Source organism: Anomaloglossus baeobatrachus, chromosome 4 (genome assembly GCF_048569485.1).
Source record: "Anomaloglossus baeobatrachus isolate aAnoBae1 chromosome 4, aAnoBae1.hap1, whole genome shotgun sequence".
Lineage (NCBI taxonomy): Eukaryota > Metazoa > Chordata > Amphibia > Anura > Aromobatidae > Anomaloglossus > Anomaloglossus baeobatrachus.
In genome coordinates, this window is record NC_134356.1 from 434,125,034 (window position 1) to 434,143,042 (window position 18,009).

The following is an 18,009-nucleotide window of genomic DNA, read 5'->3' on the forward strand; positions in this document are numbered from 1 at the left end:
TTTTTTTTGTTTTCATTGCAATGAAATGCAGTAAGAGGCAATCAAAACATCGCATCTACCCCAAAGTGGTATCAGAAAAACGTCAAGTTAGGGTGCATAAAAAAAGCCATCACACAGCCCCATGCCCCAAAAATGAAAGTTATGGATCTCGGAAAATGGTGACAAAAGAATAAAAAAATGTTTCATAGAAATGTCCAAAAACTTTTTAACCACTTAAATAAAAACTATACATGTTTGGTATCTACGTACTCATACTGACCTGGAGAATCATAATGCCTCATCAGTTTTACCATATAGTGAACATGGTAAATAAAAAGCCCCAAAAACAATTGTGCCATTGCACTTTTTTTTGCAATTTCCACTCATTTGGAATATTTTTCAGTTTTATACTACACTATATGGTAAAATGAATGGTGTCATTCAAAAGTACACCTCAGTCATAAAAAGCTATGACAGAGAAATAAAAAGTTATGGCTATTGGAAGAAAGGGAGGAAAAATCAAAAAAGAAAAAAAAAGGAAAATGGCCATAGCGTGAAGTGGTTAAAAAAAATGTTCCTGTACTGAGATAATCTATAACTCTGCCCCTGCTATGTACTGTGTAATGGCCATGTCTGACCATGTAGGAACACGATTGGCACATAGCAGAGCTTCTGGTCAACGAAAGAAGCAATAGTATACAGAAAGCTCAGCATGGGATCGCTGCGGCTTTCTGTGAGGTACAATATTTCCCTGCCTGTTAACCCCTTCAGACCCCGGGCACTTTCCATTTTTGCGTTTTTGTTTTTTTTTGCTCCCCTTCTTCCAAAAGCCGTAACTTTTTTATTTTTCCGTCAATCTTGCCATATGAGGGCTTGTTTTTTGCGGGATAAGTTGTACTTTTAAATGAAAGCATAAGTTTTACCATATGGTGTACTGGAAAACAGCAAAAAAATTCCAAGTGTGGAAAAACTGCAAAAAAAGTGTGATGGCACAATAGTTTTTGTGATGTTTTATTCACGGTGTTCACTATATGGTAAAACTGATGTGTGGGTATGATGCCTGAGGTCGGTGCGAGTTTGTAGACACCAAACATGTATAGGTTTACTTGTATCTAAGGGATTAAAACAAATTCACAAGCTTGTCTAATAAAAGTGGCATACGTTTTGCGCCATTTTCCGAAACCCGCAGCATTCTCATTTTTTGGGATCTATGGCTCAGTGATGGCTTATTTTTTGCGTCTCGAGCTGACGTTTCTAATGGTACCATTTTTGCGCAGATGTTACGTTTTGATCGCCTGTTATTGCATTTTGCGTAAAACTTGCGGCGACCAAAAAACGTAATTTTGGCGTTTGGAATTTTTTTGCCACTACGCCGTTTACTGATCAGATTAATTGATTTTATATTTTGATAGATCGGGCATTTCTGAACGCGGCAATACCAAATATGTGTATTATTTTTTTTTTTTTTTTACGCTTTAATTTTCAATGGGGTGATAGGGGGGTGATTTGAACTTTTAGGTTTTTTTAAAAAAATTTTAAAACTTTTTTTTTACGTTTTTTTTTTATTTAACTAGTCTCCCTAGGGGGCTATAGCGATCAGCAATCCGATTGCTCTGATCTATCTGCTAATCCCAGCTATAAACAGCAGATACGGTCACTTCCTGCTTCACTGGTCTCCAGGCCGAGTGAAAACGAAAGTGAAACGTCATAGCTGCAAGCGTCATCACGTGACCCTGTGCTATCATGGCAACCATCGAAAGTCACGTGATCACTCACGTGACTTCCGGTGGGGGCGGTGGCAAGTGAAAATCTTCACCGCGCGTATATACATCTCGCTGCCAGACTTTGGCAGCGAGATGTAAGGGGTTAATGTTACGGGTGGAATGCGATTCCACTCGTAACATGCAGGCACACATGTCAGCTGTTGAAAACAGCTGATATGTGCGCCGATCGCCGCACCCTGCCCGCAGCAGGGGGCGGGGCTTAACGGCACACGATCCATGGCGGATAGATCCGTCAAAGGTCGTGAAGGGGTTAAAAAAAACAAATAAAAAAACCCCAATGTTTTACCTCACAGAAAAAAATGTTTTACCTCACAAGACGATTCAGGTCTGATCCCATGCTGGACTGTCTGTATAGTATTGCATCCTCTCCTAGTCAGGATCTGTGTTATGTGTGGTACAGTCAGACACGGCTATTACACAGTACACAACAGGGACACATTATAAGATTATCTCAGCACAGGAACAGTTTTTTACCACCTCCAATAGTGGAACTTATTTTTTTCCCAAGATCTATTGATTAAAATGTACTTTGTTTGAGGGAAAACCTCTTAAAGTTAGCAAATCAGTTACTCAATGGCGCTAATTTCAATGAAACACAAATGCATTCACTACAGCCTGAGTAATATGCCTTGTATTGTTTGTATTCATTCAGTGACGGGCTACGTTTTCTACTCACCACTTCTTCATCTGACAATTCCCGACCCTGGATGCTGCTGTTTTCTCGCACAGTTAACTGATGTTTCTTTCCTTTAATGTGACTGAAGAGATAAACCTCCGAAGATATCTGGCAGAAAGAGTGAAGAAAACATTAATATAACATATGATAAGAGTGATATATTCCATTATAAACGCATTTATATAAATTAGCACACAGGAGCAAGAGACATAGGAGCAAGAGTGGTCAGCGGATGAGGAATGTTAAATGGAATGAACTAATGTATCTCCTATATTACTAAAACTAGTGAAACATATACATTTATTTCTTATCAATTTTTACATGTGTAGATTATTTTCTTTGTACATGATTATTATGGCAGCTATCTTGTCTAAGCAGGTGTTACAGCCCTCCAAGATGTGCTCTACAGCCATCATATGGCTCATAGAAACCAGCACTCCTGAAGATGACTCACCTAGTTTTATGGAGGAGTGTCCTAGGCATGCACAACTCAGATAACCCTTTCTCAATCAGAGTATTTGCCCCCATTAAAAAAACAACACTCATACTCACCTCTGGTGCTGGCGCCATTCCAGCGTTCTCAGCATTCGCACTTCCCTTGATATGTCCACATGGGCCCTTTGCCCAATCATTGCCGCTTCCCTCTCCCCGCCTTCGGATGTATCAAACATCAAGAGGAAGTCAGAGCTGGAGCTGGCCGCTAACTTCCTACAGCTGTTTGATATGTCCAGGCAGGGGGAAGGAAGCCGCAAATGATTAGGCACAAGCCTTGCATGACGTAACAACCGCACGCATCGCAGGTAAAAAATACCGCTAGAACAGCGCCGGCACCGAAGAGAGTAAACGTGTTATTTCAACGAGGACAAATACCCTGTAGAAGAAGAGGTTGTCTGAGTAGTGGAACACCCCTTTAAGGTGCATTTATATTGAGAACGAGTGTTTCTAGGAACACTCCTTTCACGATAATCATGCAGGGTAAGCCGGTTGCCGATCACCTGATGAACAAGTAAACCGCTCATTCATTGAGTGAAATGATTTCTAAACTAGCTTAGAAATCATCGTTCTCGGCAGCACATCATAATATCTAAATAAGACTTGTGCTGCTGAGAACAATGACATCCTATACACCGTTTAGAGTGTTCTGCCCAATAAGCAGCCTATCAAACAACTGCCGATGTACAGTACAGAACAAATGTTTGGACACACCTTCTCATTCAAAGAGTTTTCTTTATTTTCATGACTCACTGAAAATTGTAGACTCACATTGAAGGCATCAAAACTATGAATTAACACATGTGGAATGAAATACTTAACAAAAAAGTGTGAAACATCAGAAAATATGTCTTATATTCTAGGTTCTTCAAAGTAGCCACCTTTTGCTTTGATTACTGCTTTGCACACTCTTGGCATTCTCTTGATGAGCTTCAAGAGGTAGACACCGGAAATGGTTTTCACTTCACAGGTGTGCCCTGTCAGGTTTAATAAGTGGGATTTCTTGCCTTATAAATGGGGTTGGGACCATGAGTTGTGTTGTGCAGACGTCTGGTGGATACACAGCTGATAGTCCTACTGAATAGACTGTTAGAATTTGTATTATGGCAAGAAAAAAGCAGCTAAGTAAAAAAAAACGAGTGGCCATCATTACTTTAAGAAATGAAGGTCAGTCAGTCCAAAAAATTGGGAAAACTTTGAAAGTGTCCCCAAGTGCAGTGGCAAAAACCATCAAACGCTACAAAGAAACTGGCTCACATGAGGACTGCCCCAGGAAAGGAAGACCAAGAGTCACCTCTGCTGCGGAGGATAAGTTTATCCGAGTCACCAGCCTCAGAAATCGCAGGTTAACAGCAGCTCAGATTAGGGACCAGGTCAATGCCACACAGAGTTCTAGCAGCAGACACATCTCTAGAACAACTGTTGAGAGGAAACTTTGTGCAGCAGGAATTCATGGTAAAATAGCTGCTAGGAAACCACTGCTAAGGACAGGCAACAAGCAGAAGAGACTTGTTTGGGTTAAAGAACACAAGGAATAGACATTAGACCAGTGGAAATCTGTGCTTTGGTCTGATGAATTCAAATTTGAGATCTTTGGATCCAACCACCGTGTCTTTGTGCGACGCAGAAAAGGTGAACGGATGGACTCTACATGCCTGGTTCCCACTGTGAAGCATGGAAAAGGAAGTGTGATGGTGTGGGGGTGCTTTGCTGGTGACATGGTTGGGGATTCATTCAAAATTGAAGGCATACTGAACCAGCATGGCTACCACAGCATCTTGCAGCGGCATGCTATTCCATCCGGTTTGCGTTTAGTTGGACCATCATATATTTTTCAACAGGACAATGACCCCAAACACACCTCCAGGCTGTGTAAGGGCTATTTGACTAAGAAGGAGTGTGATGGGGTGCTATGCCAGATGACCTGGCCTCCACAGTCACCGGACCTGAACCCAATCGAGATGGTTTGGGGTGAGCTGGACCGCAGAGTGAAGGCAAAAGGGCCAACAAGTGCTAAGCATCTCTTGCAACTCCTTCAATACTGTTGAAAGACCATTTCCGGTGACTACCGCTTGAAGCTCATCAAGAGAATGCTAAGAGTGTACAAAGCAGTAATCAAAGGAAAAGGTGGCTACTTTGAAGAACCTAGAATATAAGACATATTTTCAGTTGTTTCACACTTTTTTTGTAAAATATTTCATTCCACATGTGTTAATTCATAGTTTTGATGTCTTTAATGTGAATCTACAATTTTCAGAGTCATGAAAATAAAGAAAACTCTTTGAATGAGAAGGTGTGTCCAAACGTTTGGTCTGTACTGTAAATATTTACCATTGGTTGTCATATAGTGCCACCGGTCAGTTTGTGTAAATGGACCCTCATTATGAATGCTGCGATCCTGTGTTGCTTGTATATAGAAATTATCTTTCATTGTAATCCTGCCTATAACTGGCAAATGGTGATCTCTACAGAACAGGGAGTGTCAAACTAATGGTAGGTTTAGTGACCAGTGTAGAAACCCCGCAAATGGAAAAAAAACCTTAAAAATAAATTCTTACTATTAAACTTGATTTTTATGTGAAAAACAAATACAATTTTATACTAATACATTCCCTTTAAAAGGAATCTGTCAGCAGGTTTTTGCTACTCTATCTGAGAGCAGCATAATGTAGGCAAAGAAATTCTGAATTCAACGATGTATCACTGAAATTACTGGGCACAGCCGTTCTGACACAATCACAATTTATAGATTTAGCCATGTAGCAGAACTGAGAGAGCTGTCCTGCCCACCCAGGATATCAATAGATTGTACATTGGCGGTAAGGTGTCAGAGGAGGGGGTGGTGACATGCGCGTGACATTGTAGTCCAAGCAATGATAAGTCCTGCTGTGTCTGGCTGCTTATACAAACATTGCAGCAAAATAACAGATCAGACAATGACAAGACAGGCATCCCAGAATTCTATGTTTTATCCCTTGCACATGCAATCTTCAGCTTACATAGCAAAAACCTGCCAACAGATAGCCTTTAAAAGGAAAGTTTAAAGAGAATAGAAAAAATAGAAAAATATTGCTCAGAAGGAAATATAAGAAAAGGGAAAATAAGAGAAGTTTAAAAGGATTCACTACACTGCACAATTATAAAATAAAATGCTACTCAAACACTATTATTTTTGGGGTTAAATTTGTCTTTGTCTCAAAAACTGCATTAAAATCTGCAATGAGTTTAATAAATAAAAAATGATATAAAAATCTGTCCTTCTGATATTATCTTTAAGACGCTATCTAAGCAAAAAAAAAGCAATGTGTCCAGCTATCAGAAATACCAGGTACAAAGAGTTTAAAAAAACATAGTGAGCCAGATACGACTTACCATCACTCCACAGAGAGTGCACTGCTTCTTCCGTTCAAACGGGGTGAGTTTGGGGGCATCGTCTGTATTCGCATGTCTTCCGCTGCTCAACTCCGCGGCTTTTTCTTTGCGTTGTTCAATTTGTTCCAGGTGTCTCCGAACACCTTCATCATGCTAAAAATCACACAAATACGGGCTGTCAGAGAGCGTTTATGACATAATATTACAGATCTCTGGGAATTAAAGGGGTGGTCCAGTGAAAAGAATTATCACCTATCAAAAGGACAGTTGATAACTTACAGAACAGTTGGTGTCCAACCGCTGGGACGATTTATATCCTCTACAGGGCACTTGTACCTCTGTTACAAAACAGGGCAAAGGAGCCACTCCATTCATTCTCTATGGGACATTCTATACCATTCTGCCGATCGGAATAAGTTGCAGCGGTCACACCCCTTTCTATCAATAAGTTATCACCTATCCTATCGATAAGTGATAAATTGTCTTCAACGGACAACCCCCTTTAAAGGGGTTATCCTAGCTTAGCAAGCTATCCTCTAAGCATAGGAGTTCCAACAATCAGAAAGTCAGGTTATAACGTTATAATGGCAACATTGGGACAATTCCTTTAAAGGGAACCTGTCAGGTGCAATATGCACCCAGAACCACGAGCAGTTCTGGGTGCATATTGCTAATCCCTGTCTAACTGTCCCTGTATACACTGACATGGATAAAGGGATCTTTAGAAAAAGTATTTCTAAAGATCATTTATTATATGCTAATGAGCACAAGGACTAGTCCAGAGGGCTTTTCTCCCCTTAGCTAGTCGGTCCACATAGCATGGTAGCACACCCCTATGGGTGTACTAACATGCTAATGAATACGCAGCGCCGCCGCACATACCTCACTGTTCATGGCGGCCACTGGAGGATGGATGCGCACTGTGCATGATCCGGAGTCCTCAGCACTTCCGCACTGTACCTCACTGAAGCTGGGAAGCTTACACCCAGCATCAATATAGTGTGCATCCATCCTCCGACGTCCGCCATAAAAAGTGAGGTATGCATGGCGGCACTGCACATTCATTAGCATGTTAGTACGCCCCTGTGGGCGTGCTACTATGCTATGTGGGCCGGCTAGCTAAGGGAACAAACGCCCTCGGAACTAGTCCCCGTGCTCATTAGCATATAATAAGCAATCTTTAGAAATACTTTCTCTAAAGATCTCTTTATCTATGCTAGTGTATACAGGGACTGTTAGGCAAGGATTAGAAATATGCACCAGAACTGCTCGTGGATCTGGGTGAATATTGCACCTGACAGGTTCCCTTTAACATAACATCTTGTGCAGTTGTGGCCAAAAAAAATTGAGCCTGACACCGATTTTAGTTTTCAGAAAGGTTACTGTTCTTTGGTTATAGACCTCTTACTTCGATGTTTCTATAGTTATTGAAGTACAATTATAAACATGTCATCAGTTCTTATACTTCCATTGACAAACACATGAAGTTTATGTAGACACTCAATACCTACTTAGGCTGGTTTCACACTACGTCTTTTTAACATCCGTTGAAAACGTTTTTTTTAACGGAAGTACGGATCCTGTGCAAATCCGTTTTCATGTCAATGCATTTTCAATGGACTCGCGTCCACCTGCGTTTGCGTCCGTTAGACGCAGGATCCGTCCTTTTGCGTTATTTTAACATGTTTCAAAAACGCAACATGTAGCGTTTTTGAGCTCCGTCCAAATACTGCAAATTGCTGGATCCTGACTATAACGCACGCAAACGCAGGTGAACGCTGCATGTTCATAGACAGGATCCTGCTTTTGGACTGAGCATGCCCGGAATATATATATATATATATATATATATATATATATATATATACATATATATATATATATATATATATATATATCTCTCTCTCTCTCTCTCTCTCTCTCTCTCGCCTCCTCCCAGTCTAGTTAGCCTCACTCCCGATCACATAACTCCAATGCCCGCCCCTAAACATCCAGTGCAGGATCCTGCAAAATAACATATGCGTTTGCATACGTTATTTGCTGTAAAAGCAGGATCCGTACTTCCGTTAAAAAAACTTTTTCAACGGATGTTAAAAAGACGTAGTGTGAAACCAGCCTTAGCTGACCCTTATTTTTAAAGACTCCTGCGATTTTCCCTGATATGCTGGATATCAGCTTCTGAGGCAAATCCTTACTGATGATAACCCATGCTTGTCTAATCAGTTCTTGGAGTCTATCACAATTTTTTTTTGTTTGACCACTCGCTTTATGAGGATTGACCACAGGTTCTAAATGTTTGAGTTCTGAGAAGTTTCTTTGTCATGGACCTAAAATGTCAGGGTTTTGTTCACCAAGCCATGATGACATGGTGCTCTATCATGCTGGAAAAAAGCACAGTTCCTGACGAAAATCCTCCTGGATTGTAGGGAGAAGTTGCATTCGAAGGATATTTACATACCATTCTTTGATCACGGCTATGTTCTTATGCAAAATTGTGAGTGAGCCGAGTCCCTCGGATGATAAACAACCCCAGACATGAATGTCTCAGGATGCTTTACTGTTCGCATGGCACAGGAAACGTGGAAGCAATCACTTTATTTTCTCTGGACAACCATTCTTCCCATTGTCCAAAACAGTCTGACGGAGCATCATCAGAGAAAATAGCTTTACCTGAGTTATTTGCAGTTATCCTGTACTTCCTGCAAAATGTCAGTCTGTCCATGATAATTTGCTTTGAGAGAAGTGACTTCTCTGATGCCCTTCTTGATACGACGCCAGTCTTTAAAAGACGTTGCCTGACAGTGTGTGCAGATGAATGGACACCTGCCTGCTGCTTTTCCTGAGCAAGCTCTGCACTGGTATTAAATCGACTCCATAGCTGAATCCTCTTTAGGAGATGGTCCTTGTACTTAATGGACTTTCTTCGGTGCCCTTAACCTAAAAGTGACCACCAATACGACTTAAAACTAACTTGAAATATAATTGAGTAGCACCCTCCAATGGGTCAAAATGCAGCAGATGTCAGCTGTACACTATAGCTGACACCCTGCTACACTAGTCACGAGTGGTGTTGGAACCGACCATGGCCACTTAACCCTTTAGATGCTGCTGTCAATAGTGACTATGGCATCTGGTGGGTTAACAGAATGTGGGGCTCCATCTTTAACCACAACTGCATCCTGAGATCATGATTGTATAGTCTAGATGGCTGACATAGCAATTCATGGCCAAATAACGGACTTAGGCGGGCTTTGCACACTACGATATCGCAGGTGCGATGTTGGTGGGGTCAAATCGAAAGTGACGCACATCCGGCGTCGCTCTTGACATCGTAGTGTGTAAAGCCTTTTACATACGATTAACGAGCGAAAAGTGTCGTTATCGTATGATCGGTGTAGGGTCCGACATTTCCATAATGCTGCTGCTGCGACAGGTACGATGTTCCTCGTTCCTTCGGCAGCACACATCGCTGTGTGTGAAGCCGCTGGAGCGAGGAACATCTTCTACCTGCGTCCCGGCCGGCTATGCGGAAGGACAAAGGTGGGCTGGATGTTTATGTCCCACTCATCTACGCCCCTCCGCTTCTATTGGCTGCCTGCCGTGTGACGTCGCTATGACGCCGCACAACCCGCCCCCTCAGTAAGGAGGCGGGTCGCCGGCCAGAGCGACGTCGCAGGGCAGGTGAGTGCATGTGAAGCTGCCGTAGCGATAATGTTCGCTACGGCAGCAATCACTAGATATCGCACCAGTGACGGGGGTGGGGACTATCGCTGCAGCATCAGTAACACATTGTTACCGATGTCGCAGCGTTCAAAGCCCGCCTTACAGTCTGTCCGCTATATATTCTCGCATTGCACTCCTCTGATTCATACCCTCGTGCGAGCGAGGCCTTAAAAGAATAATCATTCAAAGTTTGAAAATTCCTAATTTTTAGAATTTTTTGTCAAATTTGTGATATTTTTATAAATAAACGCAAAACACATTGACTTAAATTTACCATCATCATAAAATATAATGTGTCATGAACAAAATCACTAGGATATATTGAAAGATTGTAGAGTTATTGCCATAAAAAGTTAAGCCATTGAACAACTATTTGCAGTTCTTGGTGATTCGATAAATGGTTAACTTAGCAGCAAACTTACAAGCAGCAATGTCCTTGCCAGTAAAGCCCTTTCATGCAAAGCAATGCTGACTGTTTTTTTGGAGGTAGCCAAGCCTTGTCCTCATTAACACTTTTTTCCTGAGCTAATGAGCAGATCATTTAAATTATGTAAGCAGGTAATTTTGTGTCAGGGCTACAAATCAGTGGAACTGTTTTTTTTTTGCTATTGAGCAAATATTCTAGGGAAGGAATGACTGAAATTTTTTGGAATAGTTCTGATCACTCTTCATAACAAAATCTAGAGTTAAAGCAAACTGACACTATAAAAGCTGAAGCAGCAAATTATGTGAAAAACAAACTTTGTTACAGTCTCCAAACTCTTTGCCAAAAATGTATATAGAAACAGTTCTGAAACTCTATGGATAGCTTAAAGGGGACCAACCAGCAGGATTTTCATATCTAAAGTAAAGCCAGTGCTATACTGGCACTAGGATGCTGAATGTAACCATACCTTTTGTTGTGAGATTGGATGTTTTATTTCAGAAATATGTGCAAGTAAAGTTCCAGTAATGCACTGTTATTTGATTGACAGGTGCAAAAGGAAAGGAATATGTGGGTCGGGTCTACCTATCTATTCCCATCCCTGTCTGCTGCCTGGCCTTCCTCCCCCTGTCGCCATCATAGACGTTAATTCCGGCGCAGACAGACAGGGGCTGGAATAGATAGCAAGACCAGACTCACATATTTCCTTCCTGTTGCACCTGTCAATCAAATAGCAGTGCATTGCTGGAACTTTACTTGCACATATTTCTGAAATAAAATATCCAATCTCTGAACAAAAGGTATGCTTACATTCAGCATCCTAGCACCAGTATAACACCGGCTTTACATTATATATGAAAATCCTGATGGTTGGTTCCCTTTAATCCCTGCCTATCGGACAGTTCAGTATCTGTCAATGTTAACCTCTATGCAGAATCGGCAAGGAAGCAAGTGGTTTTGCATTTTCAGGATCCAAACCAATGTAAAAGCTGCAACAAAACAGTAAATATGTTTTGCTACAGCAGGAAATGTATTGGAGACCATTAACAGCCATTTCAATCAATAATACAACACTTTTTCTGCCATGTCTAACCACTGAAGTAAAGCAGTCACTCATCTCTGAAATTCAGAACACCTAGAGCCCTGGACTAACAGCTAAACTTTCCAATTCACATTTTATTTTGAATCATTATGGCAAGAAAGAATTCCAAAAAGTCAATACCCTCCATAATTCCGGACACTCGGAGTATGGTGGTTCTGATGCTTTATTCTCCCTGTTTATCAATGGTTTTAGGAAGAAACCTAGTAAATTTACATGTATAAGATATTAAGAGGAGTCTGTCATCACCAAACTGCAAATTTAGCTAAATAAAAATCTATATAGGGGTCTTAGCCCATGTAAAAATTATACCAATAAAATACATTTTACGGGTGTAGTTAAAGAAAAAAAAACATTTTTAATCCATATGCAACTGTGGACACTTTGTTGCACCCTTGGCATGGCCAATGTCTTGATGCACCATTATATCCTCCGATTTCCATATCTAGCACTGTTCCTGAGCTTAATCGACAGCGCTCACATCCTAACAGCAAATGCTCCCTAAACTCAAATTCCTGTGCTCGCACTGGAGGACTGATGCTGAAGGACCGACACTGGAGGACTGAAACTGGAGGACTGAGACTGGATGACTGATGCTGGAGGACTGATGCTGGAGGACCGACACTGGATGACTGACACTGGAGGACTGATGCTGAAGGACCGACACTGGATGACTGATGCTGGAGGACAGACACTGGAGGACTGACACTGGAGGACTGACACTGGAGGACTGATGCTGGAGGACCGACACTGGATGACTGACACTGGAGGACTGATGCTGGAGGACAGACACTGGAGGACTGACACTGGATGACTGATGCTGGAGGACTGATGCTGGAGGACCGACACTGGATGACTGACACTGGAGGACTGATGCTGAAGGACCGACACTGTGTCTTGCTAAATTCTACTAAAAAGGGGGCTGAAAGCCCGTACTTACGAAGCGCTCACTGATATCCTAATCAGGCACGAATACTAATATTCTTTATAGCAAGATACTATTTATTTTAATAGCACATGAATATAATCAATGGTACATAGGCATAAGAACTATAGTCATAGAAACTTATACAATAACAGAAATATGCATCAACATTACCGTTTGTTGTAGCAATCCTTTCACATAGGAGGAGGTCACAGAGAGATAGGAGAAACCATTAAAGAATTGGTAGAAACTGGGGTAATGCGCCCTACTACTACCGCATGGAATAATCCTGTCTGGCCAGTTAAAAAGAGTGATGGCTCCTGGCGCATGACAGTTGATTATAGGGAGTTAAACAAGAATACTCCTCCCTTGACAGCTGCAGTTCCGGATACAATAACGATTGTGGAAAATATTCAGACTCACTCTGGAACTTGGTATGCAGTAATTGATTTGGCAAATGCTTTCTTTACTATACCTATAGAAGAGAAGGCTCAAGATCAATTTGCATTCACTTGGTTAGGAAGACAATATACCTTTACCAGGTTACCCCAAGGATGGCTACATAGCCCCACAATCTGTCACCGGACGGTGGCAGAGCATTTGGATGGATTTGATCTACCATCAGAAATGCAAATCTCACATTATATCGATGATATAATGATACAAGGACAAGATGAGCAAAGTGTGAAAGATCAATTGACAAAACTGGTTGCTCATATGAGGAGTAAAGGATGGGAAATCAGTGATGCCAAGGTTCAAGGACCGTCTCAGGTGGTAACATTTCTAGGGATTCAGTGGAACAAGGGGCACAGAGAGATCTTGCCCAATGCCAGACCGAAAATTATTAATTTTCCGGTCCCTAAATCCAAACAGGAGACTCAGTCTTATATTGGATTGTTTGATTTTTGGAGACAAAATATCCCTCATTTGGGACAAATGTTGGCTCATTTGTACAACGTAACGAGGAAACAATATGAGTTCCAATGGGGAGAGGAACAGCAAAATGTGTTTGAGATGGTCAGGGAAGTGTGGCAAGACATTGAAGGGATTATTCAATCTACCAAGACCACTGTATTTCATGTTGATGCTCATGTCCCTACTAACTCACTTGAACGTTTGTTTAATTCAGAAGCAGATAAAGCAGCAGCCATCAGACAAGTCAGTCCAACAGTTGACAAGGCAAGGTACAGCTGTTTGGGCACACCAGAAAGAGCGACACCTTATTCAGCAGGTTTAGACCTCAGTACATTGGAAACTGTCGTGGTACCCCCAGGTAAGGTAAAACCAATTTCAACAGGATTGGGTTGCCAGACACCAAAGGATCATTATGGTCAAATAGCCACTTGTTCTAGTTTAGCGTTAAAAGGAGCCATAGTGGTGGGAGGGGTAATAGATGCAGATTATCAGGGAGAAATCAAGGTACTGATGCTAAATTTGGGAAATGAACCTTTGATATTGATGAAACACCAGAAGGTGGCTCAGGTGTTGATAATTCCAATAAATTTGTCTGAAATAAGAGAAGGAACTACCCCGGCAGAATTAACAATACGGGGTACTAAAGGTTTTGGATCCTCTAATATTAAAAATGTAGGAGCAAAAATATGGATTCAAAACCTCCAAGGACCGCTCTCAGAGACAGAGGTAATAGCGGTCGGAAAAGATCGTACTCTCCTGATAATGAGACCAGGAGTGGGAATATGTCCCACAAGAAAAATGTTATTTACGAGAATAATAGTGTATCTTTATTTGCAGAAGGTGTGGTAAATAAGCGGAATCCATGGTATCGGTTACTGGGAAGAGCTCGATAGTGATGAGATGGAGAAATTCCTGTGTTTGATGTTTGCCTCTCTGGTCGTTGGATGGACAAGTCTACATCAGGAGGAACCTGTGGCGAATGAATTTCTGATGCACCATCACATTTTCAACACACAGATTGCTGGTTCTGTACACATTCTCCGGTTACAGCCACCAGTATCCCTTATCTGGATGTCCCAGTATCGATGGAGGAAATCTTAAAGTAGAAAAGTTGTTCTGATCATCTTGCTGATAAAGACACTCAAAGTGTTCGTCTATAGAATACTACAGTACCCATTTCCATAGTGGGATGGATCAATCTTCCATGGTGGCAAGGCAATTTGAATACAACAGTCACCAATTTGCAATATCTGGCTTTTAAGGGAGGAATTTGGGTACCAAGAAATAAGACTGGACTGACTAACCTGGGATTCATCCTTATGGGGAATATAAAAATAAGTTTTGGGACAGCTATAAATACTGTAGATGCTTTTAAACCCAGCTTAGTGGAAAGGACAATTCATGATATGTTATGGCCTTATGCCAATATGTTCATAAATGGGACTAGTGAAACTTCTAGTAACATATCGGGAAATGTAATGTGTAATGATTCCTTTGAATATCGAGCAAATTCCAAAACACATGATATTCAAGGGAGCTTTTCAGATAATATTGCTTTTAGTTTTAATATACATAGTAGTGAAAGTGATTATATTTGTGATTCAACGTTTATCCAAACAAACCAAGAAATCAAAATCTGTGGCAAAGTCAATGTTAGTGTCCTATTAAAAGTGATATTTCTTGGTCATGGTATGGTATATTCCGAGTGATCTTCTTCTAGTGGAATACTGATGATGGAAAATAATCCCTGGGATCAAGGACCGATTGTGATACCAATGTGATATGACTGAAGTTTGAATGACTATTAGATAGGGATCATAATCATAAAAGATAGGAGTGATCCCAGATATTATTTGACCTATCAATAATTCAGTATCAAAAAGATGTCCTTTGGAGGGCCAATATGATGACCAAAGAATACATGTCTTGAAGCAGTTTTCAAGATAAAGGAAGTAACATTCACAGTTCCACTTGCCGGAAACTTGTGGTTAGCTTAAAGACAGGTTTAAGGAAGCTTGCATATGAAATTTACGGCTCATTGCAATATTTCACTAAACTGTGGTCAGCCAGTTGACCACTGGCTAAATGTGCAGGAAATGTGCAGGAAGCTACTGGTGCCCACAGAAGCTTGTGGTCAAGTTACATGAACATGACTCAGCTGTCATATGCTGGTGACCATGTAAACCCAACCTACAATATTTTCCTATAAAAAATACACCGAACTCGCTTAATGTTAGGGGGATAACCTTCCAGGACATTGAAGTGTACGCACTGTTCCTGTGATGCAAGATGCCATGATGTTGATTCCTTTATCATTAACTCGAGTTCCCTCCGATGTGAAAGGATTGCTACAACAAACGGTAATGTTGATGCATATTTCTGTTATTGTATAAGTTTCTATGACTATAGTTCTTATGCCTATGTACCATTAACTATTCATGTGCTATTAAAATAAATAGTATCTTGCTATAAAGAATATTAGTATTCGTGCCTGATTAGGATATCAGTGAGCGCTTCGTAAGTACGGGCTTTCAGCCCCCTTTTTAGTAGAATTTAGCAAGACACACTGGATGACTGATGCTGGAGGACAGACACTGGAGGACTGACACTGGAGGACTGATGCTGGAGGACCGACACTGGATGACTGACACTGGAGGACTGATGCTGGAGGACAGACACTGGAGGACTGACACTGGATGACTGATGCTGGAGGACAGACACTGGAGGACTGACACTGGAGGACTGATGCTGGAGGACAGACACTGGAGGACTGACACTGGAGGACTGATGCTGAAGGAGCCCAGCTGTGCACTCACAGGTCTGTGTGGGTGTGCGCATGTTCTGACTTCCAGGTGCTCTCTATAGCTGGGTTTTTTAAGTGGTGGCCACAGAGTGACAAGAGCCCGTGATCAGATCATCAGGTGCAGCACGGAGATCAGAGAGTGCCAGCACCCACAATTAAAATGTATAATTATTTACGGTGCTAAAACCTGCATATTGATGTTTAAGTAGCTGAATTTGCAGTTTGGGTGGAGGGTGGTGAGAGGCTCCCTATAAAAGAGAACCAACCATCGGGATGTTCAGATATAAAGTAAAGCCAGTGCTATACTGGCTCTAGGATGCTGAATGTAAGCATATGTTTTGTTCAGAGACTGGATGTTTTATTTCAGAAATATGTACAAGTAAAATTCCAGCAATGCACTGCTATTTGATTGACAGGTGCAAGTGAGGTGGGAATATGTGGGTCAGATTTTGCAATCTATTCCTGCCTCTGTCTGCGTGCCTTGCTTTCCTACCCCTGTCATCATAGACGTTAATTCCGGTGGCTGCGCAGTATCATTTCTAAGTATTGCAAAAAAGCTTTTCACGAAGATGGCGTCGGAGTCGGCATATGTGCATAGCGCTATCTCCGGTGCCATCTTTATGAAGACTGTCTTCCTGCATTGGTCCATAGTAAAGCTCTATGCAAGAGCGGCTAATGCGCCCTCGCATCCTCTGCTCTCGTTGTGACCGCGGGAGCATGCGCAGTCACAACAGAAATGGAGACCGACCTCAAAATCTTCTCACTGTAGATCGCACCCAGAAGAACACGAGCCGCACGCTTCAGAGGAGACAGCTGATTCTGGGGGCGGTCTACACTTCTATTCTGACTGTGTGCACTTCCGTGGTCACAAAAAGACCACCTCTCTTGCACCTGTTAATCAAATAGCAGTGCATTGCTGTAACTTTACTTGCACATATTTCTCAAAGAAAACCTCCAATCTCAGAACAAAACTTATTCTTACATTCAGCATCATAGTGCCAGTATAGCACTGGCTTTACTTTATACATGAAAATCCTGCTGGTTGTACGCTGCTCAGAATACATATGGCAGTAATCAGGTGACAGATGGGCAAATGCTCATTTGTAGGCTTATCACATTTTTTTGCAGCCATAAAAATAATTATTGTCAACCCGTACTATAAATTCTGGATCCATGTGGGATTCCTAGAATCTGTGCACCGAACCGCAGACACGACGTTATCAGTGAGCTCTGTGTAACTATCCAGATTCATCCGTCAAAATAATCTATATATATAATTGCCTTATTCTGTCTGTCTGTCTGTCTGTCTGTCATGCTTGAAAATTGTGTCCTTACGGTGACACAAAGCTGATTGGCCGCTGGGCTCGCCATGGCCCCGCCCCCCCCACGGATTGGCTTCTCGCCCCGGCTCTCTGCAGGCCCCGCCCCCCTCACGCAATGCACGCTCGCTCTGGCCCAACTGACACGGAGCTCCGATTCCCAGGTGAGTACACACACACACATCAGATCACACTCACTCTCACACACACCTCACACATCACATCCACACACTCACAACATCCTGGGATATCGCTTGCTTCTACACCGGCTCCGTCAGGATCCCACCAGCGCCAGACATAACCTTGCGATGCTGGGATCTTGACGGAGGCCGTGAACGCTGGTAACCATTATACACATCGGGTAACTAAGGTCCCTTGGTTACCCGATGTGTATCATAGTTACCAGTGTACACCGGCTCACACTCACTCTCACACACACCTCACACACACCTCACACATACATCACATCGCATCCACACACTCACAGCATCCGGCGAT

General features: G+C 41.9%; 1 protein-coding gene across 2 annotated transcripts in view; it reads right to left on the reverse strand.

Moving 5' to 3' along the window:
- Positions 1-18,009, reverse strand: part of SCAPER (S-phase cyclin A associated protein in the ER) — a 542,550-nt gene that overhangs the window by 291,713 nt on the left and 232,828 nt on the right. For both annotated transcript variants that reach the window (XM_075345474.1, XM_075345473.1), the window contains exons 18-19: positions 6,304-6,456; positions 2,440-2,547 (exon numbers count right to left, since the gene is read on the reverse strand). In XM_075345474.1, the coding sequence (XP_075201589.1) occupies positions 2,440-2,547; positions 6,304-6,456 (261 nt within the window). The remainder of the gene's footprint in view (positions 1-2,439; positions 2,548-6,303; positions 6,457-18,009) is intronic.